The 26,508-nt window shown below is 36.4% G+C and overlaps 4 protein-coding genes across 8 annotated transcripts in view; 2 read left to right on the top strand and 2 right to left on the bottom strand.

Moving 5' to 3' along the window:
* The window catches only part of LOC106167903 (E3 ubiquitin-protein ligase HERC2), a 49,896-nt gene extending 37,396 nt beyond the window's left edge, over positions 1-12,500 (bottom strand). For 2 of the 3 annotated variants that reach the window (XM_087007895.1, XM_087007894.1), the window contains exons 1-17: positions 12,244-12,500; positions 11,658-11,943; positions 11,092-11,250; positions 10,286-10,641; positions 9,682-9,941; positions 9,088-9,259; positions 8,380-8,653; positions 7,876-8,076; positions 7,095-7,323; positions 6,723-6,865; positions 6,272-6,441; positions 5,874-6,061; positions 2,356-2,511; positions 1,775-1,960; positions 1,327-1,509; positions 912-961; positions 160-424 (exon numbers count right to left, since the gene is read on the bottom strand). In XM_087007895.1, the coding sequence (XP_086864021.1) occupies positions 160-424; positions 912-961; positions 1,327-1,509; positions 1,775-1,960; positions 2,356-2,511; positions 5,874-6,061; positions 6,272-6,441; positions 6,723-6,865; positions 7,095-7,323; positions 7,876-8,076; positions 8,380-8,653; positions 9,088-9,259; positions 9,682-9,941; positions 10,286-10,641; positions 11,092-11,250; positions 11,658-11,943; positions 12,244-12,476 (3,511 nt within the window). In that variant the 5' untranslated portion in view covers positions 12,477-12,500. Of the gene's footprint in view, positions 1-159; positions 425-911; positions 962-1,326; positions 1,510-1,774; positions 1,961-2,355; positions 2,512-3,170; positions 3,268-5,873; positions 6,062-6,271; positions 6,442-6,722; positions 6,866-7,094; positions 7,324-7,875; positions 8,077-8,379; positions 8,654-9,087; positions 9,260-9,681; positions 9,942-10,285; positions 10,642-11,091; positions 11,251-11,657; positions 11,944-12,243 lie in introns of those variants that run through there. The other variant, XM_087007896.1, reaches the window with a different exon arrangement.
* Positions 3,262-5,606, top strand: LOC106154752 (E3 ubiquitin-protein ligase TRIM56). The gene is made up of 3 exons (XM_013529216.2): positions 3,262-4,432; positions 4,781-4,854; positions 5,178-5,606. Exons 1-3 carry the CDS (start codon positions 3,262-3,264, stop codon positions 5,337-5,339), a joined length of 1,407 nt encoding a protein of 468 aa, XP_013384670.2. The 3' UTR covers positions 5,340-5,606.
* A 178-nt stretch (positions 12,501-12,678) lies between the features above and the next one.
* LOC147763163 (putative E3 ubiquitin-protein ligase HERC2) lies at positions 12,679-22,667 on the bottom strand. The gene is made up of 6 exons (XM_087008766.1): positions 22,542-22,667; positions 19,229-19,334; positions 14,352-14,469; positions 13,542-13,742; positions 13,030-13,153; positions 12,679-12,808 (listed from the first exon to the last, which is right to left on the bottom strand). The coding sequence occupies exons 2-6, from the start codon at positions 19,295-19,297 to the stop codon at positions 12,679-12,681; spliced, it is 642 nt and encodes a 213-aa protein (XP_086864892.1). The 5' UTR covers positions 19,298-19,334; positions 22,542-22,667.
* Positions 22,668-23,427: 760 nt separating this feature from the next.
* On the top strand, positions 23,428-26,419 carry LOC106167921 (uncharacterized). 3 transcript variants are annotated; one of them, XM_013546816.2, is made up of 4 exons: positions 23,428-23,520; positions 23,812-24,022; positions 24,545-24,646; positions 24,836-26,419. In XM_013546816.2, the coding sequence occupies exons 2-4, from the start codon at positions 23,862-23,864 to the stop codon at positions 26,157-26,159; spliced, it is 1,587 nt and encodes a 528-aa protein (XP_013402270.2). In that variant the 5' UTR covers positions 23,428-23,520; positions 23,812-23,861; the 3' UTR covers positions 26,160-26,419. The 3 variants fall into 3 exon arrangements, with proteins under 3 accessions (XP_013402270.2, XP_086865841.1, XP_086865840.1); XM_087009715.1 differs by having other exon boundaries at positions 24,545-24,603; positions 24,836-25,004; XM_087009714.1 differs by having other exon boundaries at positions 24,824-24,934.
* Positions 26,420-26,508: the final 89 nt, after the last annotated feature.

Raw genomic sequence — 26,508 nt, forward strand, 5'->3', positions numbered from 1 at the left:
TTTCAAAAATATTTTTCTCGACACAGATAGCCTCACAATGTTATCATGACAAGTGCAATTACAGTAGAGAATTACAGCTAGCATATTAAAATGTAAAACAATTTGGCTTTAAAGTAGTTTTCAAAGGTCTGCTTGCCCAAGTGTCCTTGCAATACTAACCAGGAGTGGTGGTGCAGGAACTGGGTGTCCTACTTTCTCCCTTCTCCTCATCAAATGGATTCTGTGGCTGTAGCACCTGTAATCCTCCAGCAAAAAACTCCGACTCCAGCCACTGCTTGCTCTCCTCCTCTTGTGCAGACAGGCGAGTGCCTCGCGCCAGACTTGACGCATGGAGTCCAAGTAAAAGTCCCAGTGTCCTCTCTGTGTCCATCAGGGGAGAAGAAACTGCATTGCTGGGTGTTGATTGGATGAGATCATGTTCAGGCTGCAGAGAAAAAAAGTTGGTATGCAACGGTTCACAACAAAGTCTATTTCTCTTTGTTCTTATTTATTCCATACCATCTGTAAATATATAAAGAGCGATGAGCAAAGAAGAATGACAGAAAAAAGGCGGCGACGATATTTATAAGCGACGAAAGGCGGGAAAGATGACCAATGGGAATGACAGAGTAAGATGACGCCCACGTGACAAAACAAAAGACGAACACGAGTGAAGAAAATACATTCATACGGCTACAGGTATTTCAAAAATCCAATGAACCACTTTGTTTTTCTTTTTTCATGTATAAAGACATTTGTAAACTTTCTTCATATTCAGATTACTTGTGTCCCTCAGACTAAATATCTAAATTCTGTCTACTTTAGAAAATGTTCCCAGTATCCAATCTTAGACAGCTTCTTGATATCATAACTAAGGCAATCAAGTCCTTATTTCAACTCAATGCATTTAATTTCTTACATTTTCAACTTACATCTATATACTGTCCCACAAAAAAGGTTTCCATCATTTCACGAGCAGATTCTGAAAAAATGAAAATCCAAGTTTAACACTTTCTTATTTCACTTGATTAAATTTTAAATGATGAATATGTATATGTATGAATTTTATATCAAAATTAGTAACTACAAACAACCTTGAATGTGCACGTGCACATACACACACACACACACACATACTACAAAAAATTCAAACAATTTCATAATCTCCTTGATACTTTTGGGAAGACGTGAAATTGAATCTCTTTGGTGAGATCATTTCTATTACTGCAACGTACAAAGTACTGAGAGTGTGGTTGCTTCCACGAAAATTTGATCTTTTTAGTAAACTCCTCAATAACAATTGATAGATGTGAAAAAGAAGCTCCTTGGTGAAAAGCACATTCATACCTGCATACTGCATCAGGATCTCCTCTCCACACTGTGCCTGAGCCTTAAAGTCCTGGACATCATAAACTTTGCCATGGATCACAATCCACAGGCCGCCATCTTTATTGTGGTTTTCTAAATCAGATTTTCTAACTACAGGAACATCCTCTAGGTGGTGCTGTATCTGTTTTTCCACAGAAGTGGCTAAAAAGGAGAACATATTTTTCTAGAGAATCTACAAGATATTTCAATGAGCTTCCTTGCTTAAATCCATTTTAATGTATACTTTGGCTTTTGTGGGATTTCTTTACATTGTCATGTTACTGTTTTTATTTTATACATTCTTTAGACAGCATGAAAACACTTATACCATTATCCCAAAGTCACCTCTTCAAAGTCAGATTTTCCATTTCAGCAGCCTAAACAAATCCCAAAAATTCCGACTTGTGTATTAAGCACTAAATCTTACCCATTATTCCAGGCCATGCCATATCCTCCTTGTCATCTTTCTCTAAACCAGGAGCCAGCCTGTTAAATTTGTCTAGTATGGGCAGGAGTGCCTCTAGCAGTGGGATACAACCTGAAGCCTTGATCACTGCTGGGGAGATTGTCTGTAGTAACACTGCACTGGTGATTAGCTCTGGCAAAAGCACACCTGGAGGAAAGTGGTGATAATCATTATACTTTGCAAGCCAAAGCACATTAAAGTGTACGGGGAATCTGGGCAACCAGGGTCTAAGAATACACTGCCCAAAAAGTATTTTACTGGCCTGGCTACAATAAACTGACGTTTGACATAAGGCCAGTGTTAACGTTGCTGTCTTGCTTACTTAATACAGATTTGAGGATAATGAATCATCGCAAAGATCCAATTTTTTCACACATTTTTTATGAAAAACTTTATCAAAGAAGCTGATGATTCACATAATGAAAAACCTTGGTTTGAAGGTTTTGTAAGGAGTGAAACTTGATACAATTTTCTGCTGCAAAAAAAAAAAGTCCATGATTCAGAAAGTGTCTAGTGACAAAGCTAATACTTTTGCAACCTACCTGTGACATCAGCACTTATCACCTTGGCAACCAATGAAAAATATTTGCTAGAATATCCTGCCAAACTTGCCGCCAGAGGGAGAATGTCTGCAACATGAGCCACCAAGAGATGAACATATTTCCTCAGTAGTGACCCAGCACCAAGCAGCTCTGCATCTGTAAAAAGACAAGTTAAAAAGTCCTCAGAATGTTTTAAATATAACACCTCACACTGTTAGCTAGAAAGGTATTTTATATTTAAAAAAGTAGACAAAACCTAACAAACTTCAGAGAAAGAGCAAAAAAATAAAAAGCTGAAAGAAAGATTACACAGTGAATATGAATAAAAACATGGATATGTTATGTATATTGATATGTTATTGAAAAATTAACAATATATGACCATCATTATCAATATAAACAAACTGTTGATTTCAAGAATAGTTACTCAATGCTGCAACACATATTAATAATATAATCAACATCAGTTTAGATGCATGCCCTCAAGTGTAAATAGGTCAAAGCCTTTTTAATTTTCAATCCTTCTCCCAAGCTTGGAATTGCCACAAATCTATGACCTATTTCCCATTGTGTGTGCTATGTGATTTAACAATGAGAACTCACAATACATTTGTGTTGATCATGGTGCAGGTACACAAATAGCTCCAAACAGCATGTTAACTTATAATAGAGCACCAAGCATTCAGATTACTTCACTTTGGCAGGTAGAGAGCTCTATGAGACATTACATATGCGTGTACTTCAACATATTTTAAATTTATATGATAAACTTTAGGAGGAGAATACAAATTTAAACAGAATTATGAAAAGCCTACCTGTATCTAATGTGGGCATTTCTAATGTTGGTCACGATAAGGGAAAAGACTGAAGTCTGACTGCCTGACTTTAACAAGACCACTTTCCAAGATGGCTACATACTCAGCAAAAGCAGGCACAGCAAGCAGAGCTGGAGGTTATGTTACTGACATAGGAAATGTAACAGATAAACTGCTAATATGTTCTGTGTGCAAGGAAAAATTAAAGGAGCCAAAGTTTCTTCCATGTCTCCATACATTCTGTGCTCAATGTCTGCTGGATAAAACAGCAGACAAAGGAGAAGGGGAGAGGTTTCTCTGTCTGGAGAAGGAATGCAAGGCAGACGCAATCCTCCCACCAGGGGGAGCTATGGAATTTCCAGACAATCTCTTCTTGGCTAACATCATTCAGTCTCGGCATCCCAGTGAGATGGACCACCTGTGTGATTTCTGCAAGCACCAAGAGAAAGAGGAGCCGGCCGTGGCAAGATGCCTGCAGTGTCGTGAGTTTTTATGTGCAGACTGCGCTGACATGCACAACCAGACTTCACTCACAATCTCGCATGACGTACGAGCACTTAATAATCTCAGCTCTGCGACCATCCAAGGAAATATTCTACATAATGGCACATCTCATAACAGAGGAGATGCCTGCATCATTCACCCAGACCAAACAGTACAGTTCTACTGTTACCAGTGCAAGTCACCTGTATGTGAAAATTGTCTGGAGGAAGACCATAGTGGACACAAGAAAATCAAGCTGCAGTCTCTGGTGCAGCAGTATAGAGGACAGGCCTTAACCTTGGTGGGGAAACTCCAAAACAAACTGGTAGACATACAGCAACTCTCTATGAGTTATGATGCACGTCTGGCAGCAAGAAACATAGACCAAGTGAAGGCTCAGATACAGAACACCAAGTTGAGCATGTTCAAAACCTTGGAAGACGAGGAACGCAGGTTAATAGCAGAGATCGACAAAGCATTCAAACTGAATGAGAGACAAGGAAAAGGCACCAGCTTTCAAAAGGCCATGCAAGGACGGGAGTATGACCTCAGGAGCAGTACAGAGATCACAGGAGCCGTGCTTGACCATGGCAGTAATACTGAGCTGGTTTATATGCAGCCTTCTATCAAGGCTCGTTTGGAGGCCCTGGACAGGGTCCCGATACCCATTATCCCTCAGCAACAGTCCTTCCACTTTAATCCTGCACCCAAGCCTCTACTGGGGACATTACAAGTCGAAACCCTTAAACCCAAACAAGGGGGCAAGACACAGAAGCAATGTAAGTACAGCTAATTATAACTAGATCTATTAAATGAAATTTTATTACTGTTACCGATTTATGAAGTGTCATCCACTTTTGAAGCAAACTGATCTAATATGAAGCTGTTTTTGAACACAGTCATAGTATTAGTAATTACTTAAAAAAGTATAATATTGTACCGAAGTATGTAAACCTGAATAGACAAATAAACTTAAATACTACTGAAAATCAAGCAGAAAAGTAAATTCCCATGTTAATATTTTAGAATTATATTTATCCATATGTAGCCACTGTCCTTAAATCTAATTATCCGTTAAAAGTTCTGTCATCAAAATATTTTTATCAACTATGTTCTATTCCATGCAGATGAAGGAATGGGAAAGAAAATGGTGCCAGGCACAAAAGTGAAAAGAGGAAGAGACTGGCGCTATGGCAATGAGGTGAGAGGATAGGAAATTTCTATCATAATGTATATCATATGATACAAGGTTCAGATTAGACCCAGTTATCTGACCAGCTGTCTCAATCTCTCCCCCTCAAACTGTGTACTTCTTACATTTTTTTTCTTGTGTAATAAATAAACCTTTTTACAAGCATTTTCAAAATGAAAATTTCAAAAGTAAAAATCACTCCACGTTTTACTTCACATCTTTTTTGCACAAGCGTTAAATACTCCAATACTCTTCCACAATGATATTAAACGCAATCTCTTAAATTTTAAGTGAAAGTCACCAAACATTCTATTTCATTTATCACCTTTCAGGATGGTGACCCCCCTGGACAGGGGAAGGTGGTGGACCAGTTATTTGGCCTGAATGGCCAGGACACAGAGGTCAGTCACATTAAAGTGAAGTGGGACAAGAGTGGACGAACAGAAAAATACAGGATGGGGGCAGACGGCTGCTACGACCTGCAGTTAGCATAATCAGTAGCCATTTCATCAATCATGGTTAATCCTATAATGGGTCAATTAATGATAATATTAACTTTAAATTCAAATGTGAGGTTTTTGTGGTTCTTAATGTGAAATTGGTTTTCTGTAAGTAGCTCTGCGAGGCATGCAAAGTTCATTTTTTTATTGAATAAACGGATACTGTTACTACAAAATGATTTCTTGGAATTATAAAGTTGATTCATGGTCAATGGAAGCAAGGACATTTGAACCCAATTAAATTACTGCCTATTTCATGAAGACAGTGTAAAAAGATGCGTTATAGAATTTGAATTACTTATATATAATTAATATGATGAATCTAATGAAAAATAAGGAAACTACAAACAACTCCTTCTACTTACTGTGGAAAAGTGACCTAATAAGATGCCAAATCACTTCTTAATTTTGATTTAGCAACTACTTTCATGTCTTTTTTTATATGAGTATACATCAACAAAAGCTGACATGCATGATTATATATGTGTATGTGCATGTATGAATGCTGAGTAAATGGTATTTACTGACCTATCTCCATAGACCCCTTCTTCTCTTTGAACTCTTCCCTCGGGAAAATCTTTGCCATGAGCAGTCTTTGAAACTGGAGCAGTAAGTTGATGGAAGCTATGTTGTCTGAAAGGTCCAACGCTTCTGTTTTCACCTGAGGGTCCTGAGACAGCTCATTCAGTCTCGAAAGCATCTGTGTAGAGGCATTCCTGGTGAAAATGGAAAATAGATTCATAAAATCAGGTCAAATTCTATGTCACAGATATTCATTTAAGTGACATTTTAAATTATTCCTTTAGAAACAAGATCATATTGTCCTTTCTGTTACATTGCAGTTTTAAAATCCTGTTTATCAGTCTTTTGCTAATTTCTCAATGTATCAGTGTTTTGGTTTTTAAACAAGTAAAATATATAACTACCTCAAAAGTTGCTGCACTAATTGTAGCAAAGGTATGGACGAATCGCCATCTACTTGGATATCTTGGCACTTTTGTGCCTCCTCCTCTAGAAGAGCTTCTTCTGACTTTAACATGTTGGTTGCCTGTCCAATTTTGTCCATGTCATCTGGTTCTTTTTCTGTGTCCTTTTCCTAAAAGAAAATATGACTCAGTAAGATATCAAATTTCAATAAAAATTTCATACATTATTGCAGATTTTAAAAATGCAAGCAGTAGATTTTGGACAAACCAAATTCAACACTTCTTCAAATATATGCTTATGATGATAAAATGGAGCTCAAACTTACAACAGTCACAAAATAATTTCATTAACATACTAATAACACGAACAACTGATATTTTATTTCAACCAGTCTTAAGGACTATAAATAACCTGTTCCAATTATAAATCCTGTCAGATGCCTGAACTTACTGTTTTCTCCTCTATCCCTTCTTTCTCCTTCTTAATGGCCGTCCTGAGGGCCATCTCCAGTCCACCATCGGCCATCAGGCTGCTGACCAATAGATCTGTCATGAATCGCTGACCAGGACTTAATACTGCCATGTCTCTGGATCCTGCAAGTGTTGAAGACAGCATTATCTTCAAGGCCACATGATTTTAAAGCTTTAACATATAATCCAAATACATACTACTACTAGTTAAACAGCTTTTACATCAAGCAACATATGTTTGAAATATTTAGAACTATTAAGTATACTTCAAATCTAAGAATTCCAAGCCCAATGACACCTGTCCAAGTTTTCAAGTTTATCCACCTATATGTCAATTCAAGATGACTTTTACCTCCTGTTGGCAAGAGTGTGCTCAATGTCCTAGCCCTTTCTTCTGCAGTTGGCAGTAATAATGACCAACCATTCTGCAGGGCTGACTGTGCTGCAGACTGCACTGTTGCTATGACACCACTATTGGTTGCCAGGGCAATAATTCTCTGCTTGAGACTGGTGATAAGTCTGCTTCCAGGGTTAAGCCCTAGGTTCTCAGCATCTTCCTCTTGATATATAGCTGCATACAGCTAAAAAATAAATCAAACTTTTTAACAAACTTCTGCATTGAAGCTCTTGACATAAAGCTGCATCTTAGACTGCATTCCCACAGATTTAGATCGTTCCATCTGGATCGACGTAACTCCCTGGGGGTTCACGCTAAATTGCTGTCAGCCGAGCGGGCACATAAGTTAATTACCCCCTTACAGCTTATCGTAGGCGGGACAGACATTTAAGCCGGCTAAGCTGACAGTAATCTAGTGAGACTCCCCATGGGGATAGATCAATCTAAAATCTGTGGGTAGCACTCTTACACTTGATATAAAGCTGCATGCAGCTAAAATCATGAAATAAATTTTTGAAACAAATTTCCGCACTGAAGCACAGCTTCAGTGTGGAAGTCCTTTTCCATAAAGCTTCAGCAATTTTTTGTTATCTATACTTGGTCTATCTCATGTGGATCAAATCTTCATTCATTTGTCCAAAAATAATCACAAACCACCTCTTAGGCTATCCGATAATACATACACACACAAAAAAGAAATTAACTGTTGATTTAATATACTGTCAGTTGATCTCACCTGCAGACTCAGAAGATTCAGTGCCCCGACTGCCATACATTCTTTCTCTTGTGGCGGTGGCCAGTCACTGCGGCCGTCCATCCCCTCACACACACTGTCCAGAAGTCTGTCCAGCTGTTCAAAAGTGGACTTACACAGGTCCACCACAAATGGCACTCTGGCCCCCACTGACCACTGCATGCTGGATGACCAGGCAAAACTCTAGAAACAGAAAGAGAGCAGTTTTTATACATTCCACTTTGGAGCAATACTGAAGAATGTAGAATCATATTAGTTGTGAAAATTGCACTTCATACAAGCTGACTTTTTTCTGTCTATTAATTTCAGTGTGACTGTAAAATAATCAGACCCTGTTAAAAAGTTGTTGAATGAGAAGACATAAGAAAATCAAAATTTTCCAGAAAAAAAGGATCAAATGATCAAAATACAATGTATTTACACAGTCACTTTCAATACCTTTCACCTGATTAAGCATACAAGTTAACATGTACTCTCAGTTCTCACCTGCCCAGGTCCACAAGCCACACCTATGATATGTTTCCCCTGCAGGTGGGTCACCACACCGGGGTCAGTCTTGGTGCTACTGTGTCCATCTCCCTGCTGCGACTGGTCATTTCTTCCCCAGCTGTACACGTCCCCGTCCTCTGTTAGGGCCAGGCAGTGTGTTGGACCTACGGCAATGTCCACTACCTTCTTACCAGACATGGCCTCCAGTTGTTTTGGGTGGCGTACATGCTCCTCTGTGCCATGGCCGAGTCTGTAATTATCTCCTTTACCCCTGGGAAATAAGTAAGAGGGATATATTTAGTATGTCTTTACAGTGAAAATATGTACAAGGATGCCCCTGAGGAGCAAATAATAGTAAGAGATATGTGTTTCTTTAAAATGTTTGGATAAAAATGCACCCGATTCTATACTCTACATATATTTCAGGATAAAGATACATCCATATTTTTCAAAGTACAGCAATCATCACTACTGCATAAAAATATTTTTTTCAATTAAAATATGAATACCGACTAAAATATATGAACACTACCATTTATACGTGTACTATATACCAGACTTTTCTTGTGGTATCGCATTGATCAAATTTGGCAGACTGGTTCAATAATACAGTAACAGGCTGGCATCAATTGTCATAATTTATTTCTCAATCCTCATGATTTGAAAACTAAGCAAAAAGTTTCCTATATAAATCTAGATACTAACCATGAGTAGACAGCTCCTGCCTTAGAAAGAGCCAGACTACACTGTGCTCCACAGTACACCCGCACTATGTCCAGACCCTGCAGTTTCTCCACCAGTTTGGGGCTCTTGCAGCCCTCACTGCCACCTCTGCCTAGCTTGCCATAGTCCCCATCACCCCAGGAGAACACAGAACCTGAAGGGACAAACACTCAATAACTGTCCATAGCTTCCATATCATACACACTAAAAACAGTTTTTATCATTATAAATGACAAAAAAGATCTTAGTCAAATTTTTTACCATCATCTGTGAAAAAAGAACCTGAAATGACAAAGACTATTTTCTCCCTTTCAAAGTGACCATAGCTTCTACACTAGATTACATCTTACACAGTTTTTACAACATATGACAAAAATGATCTTAGTCTTACACCATGTCTGTACATAAAAATGATCTTAGTCAAACACCTACCATCATCTGTAACAAAAGAACATGGAACCTGAAGTAACCAATATTCAATATTGTCCCTTCCAAACTATTCACAACAAGCGTCTACACCATTAAGATTTTATGTTTTTCATAAATATGAAACCCAGACCTTTTTGAAACCCTTACCATCATCAGTAACCACCAGTGTGTGTGCGTCCCCACTCCCACAGGCCACATCCACCACCTTATGCTCCTTCAGAGAGGCGACCAGGGTGGGAACGGTGACATCCTCGCTGCTGCCGTGACCCAGGCGGCCATAGTTACCCCGTCCCCACGTGTACAGCTCTCCGTCTGCTGTGACAGCAGCGCTGTACGTGCTCCCACAGCTGATGTTGACCACGTGCTTGCCACTGAGGGAGTTGATTTGGACAGGCTGGTCCCTGGAACTGGGATTAGGAATAGGTTTTAAAACAAAGAAGATGTAACAAACAGGCATAATATAAACAAGTAAGCAGATTTTTTTGATACAATTTTGATGAAAGAGTGACAGACTAATGTCAGTTTTCAGTAAAACATTAATTAAACAAACTTATAATTAGCACCATTTGGACAAGTGATATCAGATCATGTGTTCATGAAAGCTGGATTTAGATTGCTGAATAAGCTGGTTTTATTGGGCTCTTCTAAAGCACAAACAGCAAGATAAGTGGACTTTCTATAACTAATGTCAAAGGAAAACTAATAATTAACTACAAATGATAGGTGTTTTTTCTTTTGTTTGTAACCCTACTTGTTATCTCCTAGACCAAGTCTTCCACCATCTCCATTTCCCCAGGCGAAAACATCCCCATCACTGGACAGAGCCATGAAATGCTTGCCATCAGGGTGGGCCACAACCTTCACGATATCTTTATCACCAAACCCTTCCACTGCCTGTACATTCTGTGCCTCGGAGGTGTAGTACAAACTGAAAACCTTGCCTGTCTTGGTCAGTGCCAACAGCGCCCTCTCTCCACAAACTATCTGCTGGATACCCCCCAGGTCACTGAGAGCTTGGACAAGCTGAGGTCCAGTTTTGCTAGTGCCCACCGTCCATGCTAGCCAGCCCCATCCAAGTACCTCCTGAGTTACTCGACTGCTGTTTGACTGGAAAAGAGAATAGGTTTTCTTATAGGTAGAGAAATGACAGAATGTTGCCTAAATGTTGCATAGAACCTCTGTTTATAAGCAAATAAAAGATAACCAGTTAAATTTTGAATAAATTCAAAAGATCTGATTGATCTAAGCATGGCATAAGCAAGGAAAATTTTGATCTGGGTGTAGTTTTAGAAACGGACTTACAACGAACCTCAAAACCCATGATAAATCCAGATTAGTTTACTTAACTGTGAAACTGTTACTGATATATAAAAATAATAACAGTTACATTTTATACAAACAGGCACTTTATTTGATTGGACTACTACTTATTTATTCTGAATCAAAGGAATAAGACCATATCATCAAAGTTTCTTAATCTGGCTTCAGCCCACAATTCCATCTCAATATAATAGAGCAATGAAATAATATATATGTGCATCATTTAGATTGACCAACCTTGTGGCTTTCTTGTGGAGGGTTGTAAGGTCCAGAGAGGCGGTCAAGGTGTGACACAATGACCACAGCACACTGTCTGAGGTCCAGCAGCATGTCTTCATCCTCTGGAATGGTGAGGTATCGGAGAAAACACTCCGTGGGACTGAAGCTGTAGTTGGACTGCAAAGAAAGAATTTTGTTACCTTAGTAGTACTTAATATTATCTCAAATTTTTCAAAAGAAATATGAAGCAATGGCGTGCATTGCCTCAGCAGAATTACAATCAGTCTCATACCATACTTTATCTTGCTTAGAATGACATTTAAAAAGAGTTTTAAAATACATTATTCATTACCTTATTTTCATGATCAAAATATCACTTTGGCAATCCAAAAGCAAATTTCATATTTCAATGTTAAAACTGCTATCTGTAAAAGTGAGTGCCACTGTGTATATGCACAAATAAATAAATGGATGAAATAAAATATATATAAATAAACAATCTACAATAAACAAACAAACAAATGAATAAATAAATAAATCACTGGCAATTGTAATTCAATAAACACAGCTGCCTCTTTCCATACCTCGTCCATTTTCCCATGGTCCCAGGCAGAGTGGGACTTCTGCGACTGAATCTCATTGAACCTCTTCAACAGAGGGACAAGAGGGGCACTACTGAGTCCACAGCTCCTGTTGTCATGGTCATACTTGCTGTTGTTCCACAGATTAAGCAGCAAGTGGACTGCACCGAGCAGGTGGCTGAGAGAGCCACGCTGGACGGCCAGCTCTAACAGTAAAGCTAGTGCTATCTGCTGGTCCTGAATGGGGACCTTGCCTGACCCTTTGGCTGTGGCAGCTCCATTGAGGTCACTGGAAGGTCAAAGTTTAAAGGTCAAAGGGTAAATGTTGATTACTAGGGGCTATAGTTAACTGAACTAGTCTTATATAAAAAAATATTTCTTCAAAAAAATTTTAAGTGAATTCTATCATATGGGGTGATAGCAAAGTGTTTACCAATTGAATTTATTGCTGGGAAATATCAAAAGTAAAACTCCACATAAAAAAATTCAAAAACGTTAGGAAAATAAAGAAATTTACAAAACCATTTTTATCTGCTTGTGGTGAGAGAGCCTTTACAATCTACAATATTCATGCAGTAAAGGTACTTACCCTGCTACAACAGAGCGCAGAAATTTGGATGCTCTTTCCACCACCTCCATCCAAACTGGTGACACTGTGCTCTCATCAAACAGAGTAGCTTCTGGCAATGCTCTGAGAGCATCCAGAGATTCTTGGAGAAGTTCGCTACACAAATCTGCGTCTTCTCCAGACCTCCAAGCGCGGCGTAGGAATGCGAAAGCGAAACTGAGGGCAGCTCTGGAGCCCACCCTTGCTAAACCCATAGTGGCTTTCTCCACAGGTTTCTGACAGCTGCAAGATTGAAATGCAGAAAAACTTCAATAATTTCTGTTTCATGTTCTTTTACAGAGGCATATAGTTAATAGCAAGTCTGTTACAGCATTTCCAGAATTTTCTTTTTCTTTTTTGGAGAACAATTATTACTATCATATATAATATCAACTGATGTGAAAACAAATAAAACCATTAACTCATAACAGCATCAATTTTTAAAACATGCCTTTTCTTTTTGTCCATGTTGGTTTGAATTGTCTGCTTTTTTCTTGTTGGAGATTTGCCCTCAGAGGGACTGTGGCGAGACAAGGCTGTGAAATATCTACAAGAAAACAGAAAACTTGAAAGAAATACTTTGGTACTTATACCTCAAACTACATCCAAACTAAAACTCATGATTCAATCTCAACAATCGCACATCTCTGATTAAAAGCAATTAATATCAATTTTTTAAAATTTTATTCTGTTCATATGATGATTTCATGTAATCTTCCTTCTCTTTAATAATATGGGATGACTCTATGCAGAAAATTATATGCGTACCTTTCCAGCACCACCAGCCTCTGTTTGAGTCTCATGGCGGACAGAGTGGTGCCCGCGGCATCACTCACCAGTTGATGGTGCTCATGAAGAAGGGAGTGAAGGCAAGCATTCAACTGATTCGAGTCTGAAAAATATGTGACACACTCTCGGATAACTCAGATTTACTTAATGTAAGATTTAAAACATAAGTAAAAAGAAATAAGCTATGCCTGTTAATTTGAAATAACCTGAAATCAATCTTCACTTATGCTCAGATCTCAGAACCAACAAAAACCATTGTGTAATCAAGGTATCAAGTCAAAAGTTCTTCATGTAGGAGACAAAAGGATGCTATTGCGTTAAGTTGAATTTCTTTGAATTACAGTGGATACTTCTGAAATGTCTTTTTTTGTCCCCCCTGTATATGCCTTTTTACTTCTAACACACGAGCACACACGCATATGTGCACACACACACATACACAAACACACATGCACATACACACATATACACACACACACACACACACACACCTGGTTGCTGGCCCCAAGTCCAGGAATCTATAATGGAGTGGGATGGTTTCGGCATCTTTGCCTCTTCTTCTTTTCTTTCTTTCTCCTCTTGGTCAAGTTTCTGGCAGGCTGAACAGTTGCAGCCATTGTTTGGACCACAGTGACTATCACAGCAGGCACACGACAACACCTTGGCGCCACAGTAATACCTGCCGGTTTCACCTGTAGCAAAAACAAGGTATTCTATAAACACTGTGATTTAGATAATCTGTTTCTAATTGTCATTGATTTTTCTTAGTCACAGCAACTTTGTGGCAATCTGGAGTTCTTTATGTTTGAGTGAGAATAGCTTACTAGTAGTACTTTTACCATAGAAAATTTCAATCCCAGTGATTCCACAAAACATAAACATGCCAGACAAGACATAGTTCACCAAATCTGCCTTTAAGTTTCAATCTGATTGATTATTAGTTAAGTACTACATCTCAAATTATTGTAACTGGCATAACTTTTCAATAACTGTCAAATCTTTGCCCCTGACCACTGCAGCCTTTTTACCATTTATTCTACTTTATTTTGTTTTGTGACAAGTTTCAAGCATATTTTGTTACTGGTAACAACCTTCAGTAACCTGTCATTTTTTTCCATACAACTGATGATGCCAATTTAACAAATTGCATTCATTATCTTTAGACCACTGCTATAATACCCATCCTGTTTTAATTTGATGTTTCGCTCTGCTTGAAGTATCCTAGGAAATAATTGTCAAGTTTGTTGTTGGCTTGGTTACAGTACAAAAACACAGTTTAACTAGAAGAGATTAACACCTACCTTTCTTGGCCAGTAGCCCAGCACTGTTAAGAATCCCATCACTGACATCACTGACTATCTCCCTGTCTTTGACCAACTCATTCCACAACTGACTCAGCCCATCATGAGAGAAGGCAGCCTGGAAAATAATACAGAAGTCATTAAACATCCCTTTTAATTCCAATGTATTAATTTTAGTCATTAAACATCCCTTTTAATTCCAATGTATTAATTTTAGTCATTAAACATCCCTTTTAATTCCAATGTATTAATTTTAGTCATTAAACATCCCTTTTAATTCCAATGTATTAATTTTAGTCATTAAACATCCCTTTTAATTCCAATGTATTAATTTTAGTCATTAAACATCCCTTTTAATTCCAATGTATTAATTTTAACAAACGATGACTCGGGAGAGGGGGTCAAAAACAAAATATCATCTTCGTCAATAAAAAAAAAAAAAAGAAATACCAAAAAAATTTTTCTGCTAAAACATTTTGAAGTACACGTATATTTAACTTGGGCTCCTCCCAAATGAAAAGCCTTAGAATTTGTGTTGTTTATGAATGTATTCCACAATTTAGTAAGGAAAGGTATCACAAGGCTAAAGCCAACTTCCTTGGTTTATCAATTATGCTAGTAAATTTGCAGCCAAGTATTTCACAAGCCTTTGCTGGTCTGTATCTATTAAAACTGATTTCAAATCAATTTCAAAAATAACTTGGCTCTCAAGTCTCAACTATTATGAAAAAGTGCATACAGTGCAGTAGTAAATGATACACTGATGGATTCCACCTGTTTTTGCTGTTGGTTTATATTATTAGCACTGGCACATAATCAGAAGAAATGTTATATGTAGTCAGAGTAATTGGCTACTTCTTTGTAACAAGAGACCGTTCATCACCACCAACATCACTTCTTTCCCATTAGTACTGTCAGTGGGTGTGTGTAAAACAGGCAGCCTTGAGAAATATTATCTGTTAGAGCAAAGGAAATCTTCCACATAGATCTACATTTCACATCCCTATATACACCATTACAATCTTTTCACCCTGGTAATTTTTTTTTTCCAATACATCATTTATTACCATTTATTAACATGTTAATTTGTTTCATCATTTTATATGTAAATTTCAAACACCTAATTTCTTCTCATATTTCATTTACTGTAATGAATAATTTTTCAAAAATTCAAAATTTCTAGACACTTCATTTCTTTACATTCCATTTAATGATATATAATATATTAACCAAAACAGTTTCTGACATGAATACAACTTGCTTTGCCAAACTTCCAAGCATGATTTCCAAGAATTTACAAGTAAATCACAGAAATATTATTGACCAATCTTGTTTCAATATAGTCAAAACCATGAAGAAGAAATCTTCACTGGCTGACATCCTAACCAACTCTTAGTAATTTCAGAAATTGCAACCAAGTTAAGATACACGCATGTTGTCCTGATTTCTCTTTATTAACACGAACCATGGGATTAGAACATCACGAGCCAGTGCTAATTGACAGCTCTTCCAGAAGAAACTTGCAGTCGATCTAGACTGAGGTGCCTAGTATTAATGATTTCTATACCTGCACTAATCTTGTCAACATGAAGCTCCTGTTCAGAGTGGTAATACGGTAAAAACTTGAAAATTTTGTTGGTCTTAAAAATTTTGTTAGAAGATGATTCTCTGCCAAAATAATTTTTTGTCAAACTTGAAAATGGGCCTCTTGATAATTTTGGAAAGTTTGTCACCAAATATTGTCGTATTAGATTCATGCTTTTTAAAATATTAATTAATTTTTAAGTGACAAAATTTTCAGGTTTTTACCATAATTGCTAAGCTCCACATACATATTGAAGAAAGACGGTCCTGGATTCTTATGATATATCATAATTATCTTGGTCTAGTCATACACAGAAATGTAAAGGATAGAACCACTGAATATAAGCGGGTGGTGCAATTACTAGTATACTTGACCAATGTTCAGTTTTATAAAGCCATCACAGACCAACCATCATCCAACAACTATAGCTGTATTCAGTGCTAAACTATTTGTACACTGAGAAAATGGGAATATTGTGAAACAAACAAGCCGTAAGATACACCAGCAAATTGAATAAACAGTTATTTCTGAGAAAACCATTCATACCAGATAATTGCATTGCTATAAAAAGACAAATTATTCCTGGAATACTGCCAGTTTCAATAAAAAAAAAATCTCAGAAAAAATCCCATACAGGCTCTGATTCATCATATACCATAGGTTTTGGTTTCCAGTCCCAGGTTTTCTTATCAATTTCTACTTCCTTCCATTTTTTTTTTTATTTTTAAGTATTTTATTAAAAAAAACATGATATTAACTGTTCAGATTTGTCAATAATGTCTGAGACAACCCAACTTAACCCGAAATAAAAATACAAAATAAAGAAATAAAATTAATGCTAATTAAAAGGAGAAGATTGTTAGCAGTAAAATTAAAATGTATATATGTACAAGTAATATATCATAAATTATCCATTCACAGCTTTCATGTATTTACTAGTATACTCAGTGCTGTGGAACAGGTTGTTCCAGGAAGACACTAATTAAAAGTCTCGGCATTTCCAGCACTGATGCCGATATAGCACCAACTGTAAGTGGATATTAAGACAAACTGGTGTTTATTTTTGGGAATCCCTGTAGGATATCTGGATGCACTCTTAAACAAATCTTTCTCTGATGAAATCATGAACACTGAAAGGTTATGTTTAGAGGTTTGCCCACACTGTGCGTGGTAAGAGAAACTGCTATCCTAGCTGCCAACATAGCAAAGCTCAAAACATGCAGATGTATTGTTTAACATTTCACAATAAAATAACACTAAAAATACACAGGCAATCAATATTGAAAATTTTTTAGAAAATTAAAAACATTGATTTATAAGAAGAGCTGCGAAAATTGTATTATGACATTCCTGAAGGCTGGACAAATGCTGGCTACAACTGACTTCTCTAGATACTGGGAAGATCTGTTTTCTCTTCCTTTTCTCTCTTTTCTCTTCTATTATTTCTTCATCCTCCCTTCTTTCTTTTTTCATTTTTTTTTCTTTATTACTTAATTATGTAGGTGGGAGGGATGCAAGATTTTCTGGAGGCCACATATTGCTGTAAAAGCACTGCATTTTTGCCACAAGTCCAGAGGCATTCCATTAAGACTGAAGCTGTTCAGACTGTTACCCTGTCTTTAACCTATCTAAAGAGCGTCTATAGCTAGAGGAGTGTTATGGTACTATTGAAGAAAGATCATACCTATATAACCCTGGTACATCTAAGCAGAGGTTGGAGGGCATGAGCTACAATGACAACCTGAAAGTCCAGCAACACTGCAGTTTACAAGACCAAGTTCATGGTAAAACGGATTGCTCTTTCGACCTGCAATTATTATTAAATATTTCGTAGAAAAACAACTCTGCTCTAAGTCTCTAAGTCAAACTATTATTAATAACGCAGTACACTGTACAGTAGATGTGTGTGCCTGCAATACTTCATTCCCCCCCCCCAGCCCCTTCTGCTCAAAACAATTAATCAATTTTGAATCTGCTCCATTAAAATATTTACCAAGAAACCAGAAGCAAATCTATACTGTGTGTGTGTATATAAGGTGCCGTTTTCCAGGCTCTGCCACCTGACCTGGTAATTAGACTTGTCAGGTGTTGTCAGGTAGGTATTACCTGTTCAGGGTTGTAAACAAACGTCTCTCAGTCTGGCAAAAAAAAACAGGGGAAACAATTTGTAGGCAGCTAGAAGCCCATCAGGCCTCCAAACTGCAAGCTTACTGGAACGGTCTTAGTATAGAGACCAAGATCTCTTACTGCCCTCATTATATCGTCTCAGTATATATTAAATAATCTACCGTTGAATTCAATTTTACTTGAAGGGAGCTATCTCATGTTTTCAGATGTGCAGTGAGAAAAATAAATGGAGAAAATATTTAGAATAGTAAATACATCAAGAAACAATTATCATACCTAAGTGTTTACACAGCAGAAAACCAGGACAAAAATAACTGTTTATAACTGAGGCTAGATTGCATGTTATGATAATCAAAATGCCAAATGATGAATATGACTTGTATTTTTGGTCAAAGAAAGACATAATTCTTTTTATCCCAGATGTATACCTGTAACATCTTCATGAAGAAGGTAAACAGTTCTAATGGTTTGGTGTAACCAAGATTGTGATGTGCCTGTGTATATGTGCACACATACACAAACAGAGAGAGAGAGAGAGAGAGAGAGAGAGAGGGAGAGAGAGAGAGAGAGAGAGAGAGAGAGAGAGAGAGAGAGAGAGAGAGAGAGAGAATTTCAAACTCAGATCACCTAGCCAAAGCATTCTCAATCAATAACTAAAAAACCTCAGCCTGCTACTGTTACTAAATGAACTACCTACGGAGTGCTTCCTAACTTGTCAAAACCTTTAACAATAAACCAATCCTTTTATGCCCAGCAGAAATACCAAGATACAAGGTGCTTCAATAAATATTTTAGTCACAGGTCTGTTTTAGGCATATATGTATGTAAGCCTGTTATTAACCGTTTATTTTGATGAAATAGAGTGCTGCAGTGTTTTGCTTGAAAACATCTACCTTTTCTAAAACAAAAAAGCCCAAATGAAAGGAAAAATGCTACAGACAGCTTATGTCTGGCACGGCAGTAAATCTAGTAAAAATTTGGCTTTATAAGTTGCATCTTTGCTATGAACTCGGTCGAAATTTTCACCTGACATCCTTTATCCTTTTACATTAGTACCATCATGAACATAATAAAAAACTGAGATCAAAGCTTAACATTCTTGCCACAATGCCCTTTTTTTTGTGCTCATAAAGAAAGTCACAAAAAAGGTTATTTTTCTTCTTACCTGTATGTCTGTCTTCAGCCACTTGGTGTCCAGGCGAACCTGAGGTCGCAATCTTGGAGCACGCTGCATGTTGGTCTTCAATTCTTCTAACTCACTTCTTCATATTCTGGGAAAAAAAGCACAGTTATAGATTTACTTACAATGCACATTCACTATTTGTACTTAGAACAAAATATTTTTTTTTGTTTAATTAATATGTTATTTGTAACCCTTACTGTAAACTGTCTCTCTTCCTTAGCAGGATGAAAATCATGAGACAACGAACAAAAATATTTCGACATATCAAAAAAAAAAAAAAAAAAAAAAAAAAAAAAAAAAAAAAAAAAAAAAACAGGCTAGGCATAACACAACTTCTATCTTAGAATTGAATAAAATACAGATGGTTTCAGTCTGTTATTTCTTAGTTTAAGGTAAACGGTGTTCAAGTCTAATCACTGTCTAGACTGTACCCACACTGACAAGAACCAACTGTGCCGTAACAAAACATTGGCTTTAATTGATGAAAGATGTGATAAAAATACAAATACTCAGGTTAACTTATATTTACTGCTGGTGATGAGATAAAAGAATACTATTAGATTAATAAGTAAATTGACAAAATACAGAGATGACTGGAGGGAAGAGCAGTAAAACAGATAAAGCCAGTTAAATAGAGGAAAAGTTGGCTGATATATAAGGATGGATGGACAGACTAACCAACCGCTAAATACTGGTGTTATTAAATACTTCTGTCTGGTCAATGAGAGGTCAAATCTATCACTGACCTATGCCCAAAATGTTTTTGAACATGTATATAATTAGTTTGAGTATTAGTTCAGCTTCTCTAGACTGTTTTAAACATAGTCTGCACATGTGCAGAGACTGCCTAAGTAAATGGATCAAGACTAGAATCCCACATAAAAGAAAAAAATTACAGAAAAACCTTTTACCTACAAATGAATAGAAAACAAAGCTGGTAACTTTCATCATATGATTTTATCATTGCTCAGACCATGATTCATCTTGTGTGCAGCTTGCTGTTTGACCCCAGGATGTTCTTAACACGAGCGCACAGGCAATTGATTTTCCTTTGTATCAATTTTTCTGTTGACCCTACAAACAGCCATCTTATCCTAGTTGCAATATCCTGAAAATTATTTATGTTAATGTATTATAATATAGGGCCACATGCTTGGTTTATTACTTTAATCTAAGAATAGGTCTTCACATGATTTTACCCTTACTTTTATTTATATAGTATAAATGATGTAGCAGTTCTTGTTAAAATACAGTATCTATATTACAATAGCAGATCAGCCAAAGTCTCCTTTTCATGTTTTTCTCCAAAACTACAAGGAACTGTTGACAACTGACAAGTGTTAGCAATACTTTAGGGTAGTGGAAAGATAGTGGCCGTAGTTTGTATTTGATTATAACTGTTAAAAGTATATACAGTATTGAAGGCATTTTCTAGCCTTCAGCAATTTTCGTAAAGCTTCGATATGTGTGACAGGTATCATATATATATACTGTCAATAACAATACATCAGATAGCAAGCTTTGGTAGCTGAGTGGCAGCGTCCTAGGCTGCCAAACACGGTGAAGTAAGTTCAATTCCTGCTTAGTCAAGTTTTTTTTTTCTTTTCTTTTCTTTTTTTTTTTTTTTAATTATTATTATTATTAAATGATTGTTGAACATTATATTTGCACCTAAAGGCAGGGTATGGAGGTTGTTTTTTTATTGTTATTGTTTTTCACCAGATTTTGGTTGATAATGCATGTCACAAATAAATGAAAGATCACAATTACCATGATGAAATATTTAGCATCATTTATAAATTACACCAAATACTGTTTATTGCATTTATTGATGTTAAACACTTTCAAAATAAATATTTAATGTTTTGATATCGTGATAAGCTTTCATTGTCTAACTGACTCAGGGCAAGAGTGGAAATAAGACTTTCACACAGAATAAAGTATATAAAGAGATTCTATAAATGGTGTATACTAATCTCTTATCATGGTTCAGTGATTGATGTGACGGGTATCAGCAAGTCACAAATCAATACAAGTTAAAATTTACACTCACAAAGTGTTTGTAACAAAGGAGTAATGCAACCTGGTGAATCCTACTATTTAGATTAGTAAATATTAAGTGAGATAAAGAGTGAATTTTAAACATCCTTAGTCATATTTGGCTTGTAAAACAATATGAATTCCAATACTTCTACCAGTCCGCAATTTCATAGGGCTACTATTCAAAATTATAACTACAATAAAATTTTCTCCCTTTGTCATATTACCATTATCCATCTATTTGACTTAACATGATACTTAGAACTTGGCAAAAATTTACCATACTAAAAACAGAGACCAGTACAGAAAGGCAAAAGTATATTGGTGCTGCTGTGATATACACGTACTAGTAGCAACTAACTTTGATAGATATGCTCATTCAATTGGGAAAATGTTTAATTAACTACAGTAACTGCACCTGTGGGATATACTCAAAACCTGCAAGAAGCCTAATTCTAAGTTGAAGTAGGGGTGGGGGTTCAAAGGAAGAGATGGAATTTGTTTAGTGATAAATATCACATATTTCAATGGCAGAGAAGTTAGTCTGACAGTCTTACCTGCTGACTTACATCCAAGCGAATTTCCCAAATTTCTGCCCACAGTCATAAAGTCTCTATCAATTTACAAATAAGTATTCTAAGCATATGCCATTCAGATAAAGTTAAAACCATACCTGATTAAAACTGTGCTATGCTGAAATGTATGCATTCAAGGCTATGGTAGACATGATAAATTACTAGGCAATATAGCAGCACCAGTGAGTAATTATAAGTGGAGAGATAATTCCTCAAAACTTGTCTCCATTTAGACCAATTTTTTCAGCAGCATAAATCTTCTGGTTATGAGATATAAAACTTCTTGATCATTTAATCATAAATGTGACAAAGAGGTCCTGGTGTCATCTTGAAAAACTGGGAGTAACACCCTGTCTTCAAACTCATACTCTAACTTAAGAGTCTAAGTTTTGATCAAAGTTGTTGGTTGCCTATAGTTGTGCAGCCTACAAGTAATGGACCTTTTACATTTGTCTGAGATCTAAATGCTGCACTTGCCAATGCATTAAAATTCTTAACAAGCGTGAAGCTGGAGGTAACCTGCAGGAGTTTCAAAACAAGCGTGTGACGCCTGACGGCTGTGCCCCAGTAGCACATCTTTGTGGTTGCAAGTCAAAAATGAAAGTTTAAAGAAAACATTTTCACGAGACACAAAATAAAACAAAATAAGTTGCTAACGATTGAGATTGTTCATCACTTACTTTCGAGACTAATCGACATCTCCGAAAAGCTCCGAGGTCACCAGAATTCCGTTTTTGTTGTACGAGTGAAAAGATGCATCGCCAAAACCAACATGGAGACGAATAAGGTGAAGGTCGGGTGTACCGTCGCAATGCTCTATGGCTTGTCTCAACTATCACATCCACTGGACGATGTCTTGCAGGATAAGAAAAGAAATCGTTATCTGTTACAATAGATCTAAACATCCACAAGTGTTTTATGAAAATTTACGATGAAAATGAAAAAAAAGTTGAAATACAAAGAATAAAACGAAGGTAAAATAAAGAACATCATAATACCAATAGAATGACTGTGTTCGTACAGCGGTACCCTAATTTGTTTAAAAGTTCATTGGTCCGAAAAGTGTACAAACTACTAAAATGATTTACTTCATTGATCTAAAGTCTCTTCTCTCCGAAAGTTGATTAATACGACAGCAAAAATTTATCAGTTGGAAGGTCTAACAGTTCCAAACTTATGTATGAGCTCTGACAATTTAATTTCATACATGAAATTCCGAACGTTTGAGAATGGAATAGACTAGACTAGATCAGACTAGAGTAGAATATTTGCAAATCTATAGTAAATAAAAATATGTCTAATTGATATTACGTGTTTTTCACATAAGGAACAAATATCTTGTAGGTTGGTACTTTGAATATACATATGTAATTGGAAAATATTTATCAATTAATTCTATTATTTATCAAAACGTTTAAAACAATTAAATGGATTTTTAAAAAATCTTTCTATATAAAACAATAGAGTGACCCCAGTTTACGTAATATGTAGCCACATAATCATGACATATTCAGCAAAGTTTTTAAAATTTTGCTGCAGTCAACGCAGAAATTACAACCCGAAGCACAAGAATATTGTGTTAGTTGAGATTTCACATCAGACAAATGCAGTGTCGATGTGTGCTTGTTTTCCATACTAACGGAGGTTGAAACTGTTCAAGTGAGTGAAGTCTACTTATTTTTCTAAAGATTTTAGCATTGTATAACAATGATAAATTATCTATGTAATTAAAATTGACCAGCGTCTCTCTCTCTCTCTCTCTCTCTCTCTCTCTCTCTCTCTCTCTCTCTCTCTCTCTCTCTCTCTCTCTCTCTCTCTCTCTCTCTCTCTCTCTCTCTCTCTCTCAATTTATGTATAATTATATTATAATAACATTTTAAATGATAAGTGTTAGCCATGCACATATTTATATGAAGTATTTTAATATCTGTAATTTTATACTTTTGTAAGAACTGGCAAAAATCGAATCTCATCAAAGGAACAAGGTTGATGGCACCAGCATGGAAGATCTTGTAATAACACCATGTATCAATCAAGTCTGGGAAAGGGGTAAAAATGCAAGTTACATAAACATTGGCAAGCAAATAGACAGATGGAATGCTCTAAAGGACCAAGTTCAACTGGAAACTAATGAGAGCCTAGCGAAACATGTTATTGATGTGTAAGTACCATACATGTGTGTGTTAATAGTGTTATAAAGCATCCTGCTCTCATTTCAAAATGTCTCAGAGTAATATTTTTATCCTGCAAAGCTTCTTATCTTTCCCAGTCTCCAGAGTTTGATATTTATGATAAATGCCTTTTATTAAAGTTTATTTGAAGTGTGCCTTACTTTTTGCCTTGAGAATCTTGCAAGTCCCATGTCACCGCATCTCACAGCTTCACATGAAATATATAGAATGCTCTACATTATACGTGAAAAAAAGACCAAGGTCATTGGTTCTTTTCTTACAGATGTGGTGGGAAAATCAAAGATACAAAAATGTTTCATACAAAATCATTAGATGACAAAATATTAAAAGTTGTTTTTTGCCTGGCTTGACTGTGTGGCAGATATTTAGCAATGTATGCAGAATTCTATATTTGTAATATTGAGGGAGGAGGATAAGCAAAGTAATCTTTGACCCCTTTGCCTTTTTACCATTAATATGTATATCACACATCTGTAAAACTTTTTTTTCAGCTACCACATGTTTATCAGGCTTTGTTCTGAACAATACGAGGAACCAGGTTTTATTCAAGGTGATGATGAAGATGATGAAGAAGAATGCATCAGTTCATTTGTGTAAGGATAATGTTTAAGTGCTAACATTAGCATTTTTGTTGATAGCTTTCCTTAAAGATTTAGAAATCTGATGATTTTTGTCCACTTTCATGTTTCTGAATACTGCTTTGGCTCAGCAGCAATCATTTTGAAACTAATAGATAATGCTTTAATAAACCGTTTTCCTCACTCTGTTAGTTTTCTTTGAAGGGTGATCAACAAAGAGCAGACAGGCCAAAATAAATCCATTTGTCAGGATGCTGCTGACACCAGTAAAGATGGAGATGTTTCCCTAGTTCAAGATAATTTTAATATTGAAATTAATTCTATCCAAAGAGAGAGAGACATACCAAGTGAAGAGAATGACTTTGAAGAAGACATTGGAAACTTCATTACACAACTTCCTGATAACCAACAAATAATTATACCAAGAGATAATGAGAGTGAAAAAAACACTGATGTCTTTCAGGTTCCTTTATTAAAGGATGCATTAAGTCAGTCAAACAAGAAATTAAGAGAAAATGGAAAGGAAAAAGGCCCTTTCACCTGCAGGACTTGTGGTAAACAATTTAAATTTTTATGCCGAATTAAACGTCATGAAGCTATGCATGTTCGACCAGCCACACTAAAGCCATATACTTGTTGTTTCTGTGGGAAGGGATTTTTTAAATATGCAGCCCTAAAGAACCATGAAACCATCCACACTGGTAAAAAACTTTTCCAATGTCAGTTTTGTTTAAAGGAATTTGCACGTAAAATAAATTGTATTTACCATGAGGGAATTCACACTGGAGAAAACCTGAGGAAAAAGAGCAGTGAAAGAGAAAAAGGCCCCTTCGATTGCCAAACTTGTAAAAAACAATTTCGATTTTTAAGTCGCCTTAAACGCCACGAGGAAACTCACTTGCGACCACCCAGAGATAAACCGTATAAGTGTTGCATATGTGGGAAGAAGTTTGTTAAGTATTCAGCACTTCAAACGCACGAACTTATTCATACCGGCGAGAAACCATACAAATGCCAGTTTTGTACTAAAGCATTTGCTTTAAAAGTAAACTGTATGCAACACGAGAGAATTCACACTGGAGAAAAGCCATATGAATGTCAATACTGTGAGAAAAAATTTAGCGATAGCCAAGGCTGCCGAAATCATGAAAGGATTCACACGGGGGAGAAGCCATTCGAGTGTCGGCACTGCGAGAAATCATTTCGACGAAGGAGTAACCTAACAAAGCATGAAAGAATTCACCTTGGAGAAAAACCATACAAGTGTCAAATCTGCGAGAAATCGTTTACTGAAAAACGTACACTCAAAAACCATCAGAAAGTTCACTCAGGAGAGAAACCCTTTACGTGTAGTATCTGTGAGAAATCATTTGCACGTAAGGACGCCTGTAAATTACACGAGAGGAGTCACTCGGGAGAAAAACCATTCAAGTGCGAACTCTGTTATAAAAGTTTTGGGCACAGCTTCTCCCTTAAAAAACATAGAAAACTTCAGCATTCTGAAAATTCGCCATCAGAAGAGAATTGAATGTATTTCAATACATGTTTTGAATACTGTTTTAATGAAAGACAATTTTTGAGAGCGCTCACTGAGACTTATGATAGCATGAGAGGGAGTGTATATTTTAGTATCACATTATCTACTCCACTTCGTTAGTTTGATGGCGGTATTGTTTAAAACGGTGGTGAGGTTTTGAATACGGAACTCGGTAAAGCGATCACCAGTTAGTACTTGAAAATTGCAGATAAAACCAGAAATGTTATTGAGTAAATCCTATGAATGGCCTATTAAGTTTTTGTTGTGCATTAGTGTTATTCAAATTAAAATGTATCATACAAATCAAGTGAGTGTCCCGCATTATTTAAACGGGTTTTCA

The sequence above is a fragment of the Lingula anatina genome, chromosome 3, assembly GCF_051362555.1.
Source record: "Lingula anatina isolate TDL-2025a chromosome 3, LinAna3.0, whole genome shotgun sequence".
NCBI classification, from domain to species: domain Eukaryota; kingdom Metazoa; phylum Brachiopoda; class Lingulata; order Lingulida; family Lingulidae; genus Lingula; species Lingula anatina.

Coding starts and splice junctions, on each gene's coding strand:
- LOC106167921 (XM_013546816.2), top strand. CDS start 23,862: ATGGAAGATCTTGTAATAACACCATGTATCAATCAAGTCTGGGAAAGG. Junction 24,023..24,544: donor GCGAAACATGTTATTGATGT/GTAAGTACCATA, acceptor CTTTTTTTTCAG/CTACCACATGTTTATCAGGC. Junction 24,647..24,835: donor GAATGCATCAGTTCATTTGT/GTAAGGATAATG, acceptor TTTTCTTTGAAG/GGTGATCAACAAAGAGCAGA.
- LOC147763163 (XM_087008766.1), bottom strand. CDS start 19,297: ATGCAGCGTGCTCCAAGATTGCGACCTCAGGTTCGCCTGGACACCAAG. Junction 13,743..14,351: donor TGGGCTACTGGCCAAGAAAG/GTAGGTGTTAAT, acceptor TTTTTGCTACAG/GTGAAACCGGCAGGTATTAC. Junction 12,809..13,029: donor AGGCTGGTGGTGCTGGAAAG/GTACGCATATAA, acceptor GTTTTCTTGTAG/ATATTTCACAGCCTTGTCTC.
- LOC106154752 (XM_013529216.2), top strand. CDS start 3,262: ATGGCTACATACTCAGCAAAAGCAGGCACAGCAAGCAGAGCTGGAGGT. Junction 4,433..4,780: donor GGGCAAGACACAGAAGCAAT/GTAAGTACAGCT, acceptor TATTCCATGCAG/ATGAAGGAATGGGAAAGAAA. Junction 4,855..5,177: donor ACTGGCGCTATGGCAATGAG/GTGAGAGGATAG, acceptor ATCACCTTTCAG/GATGGTGACCCCCCTGGACA.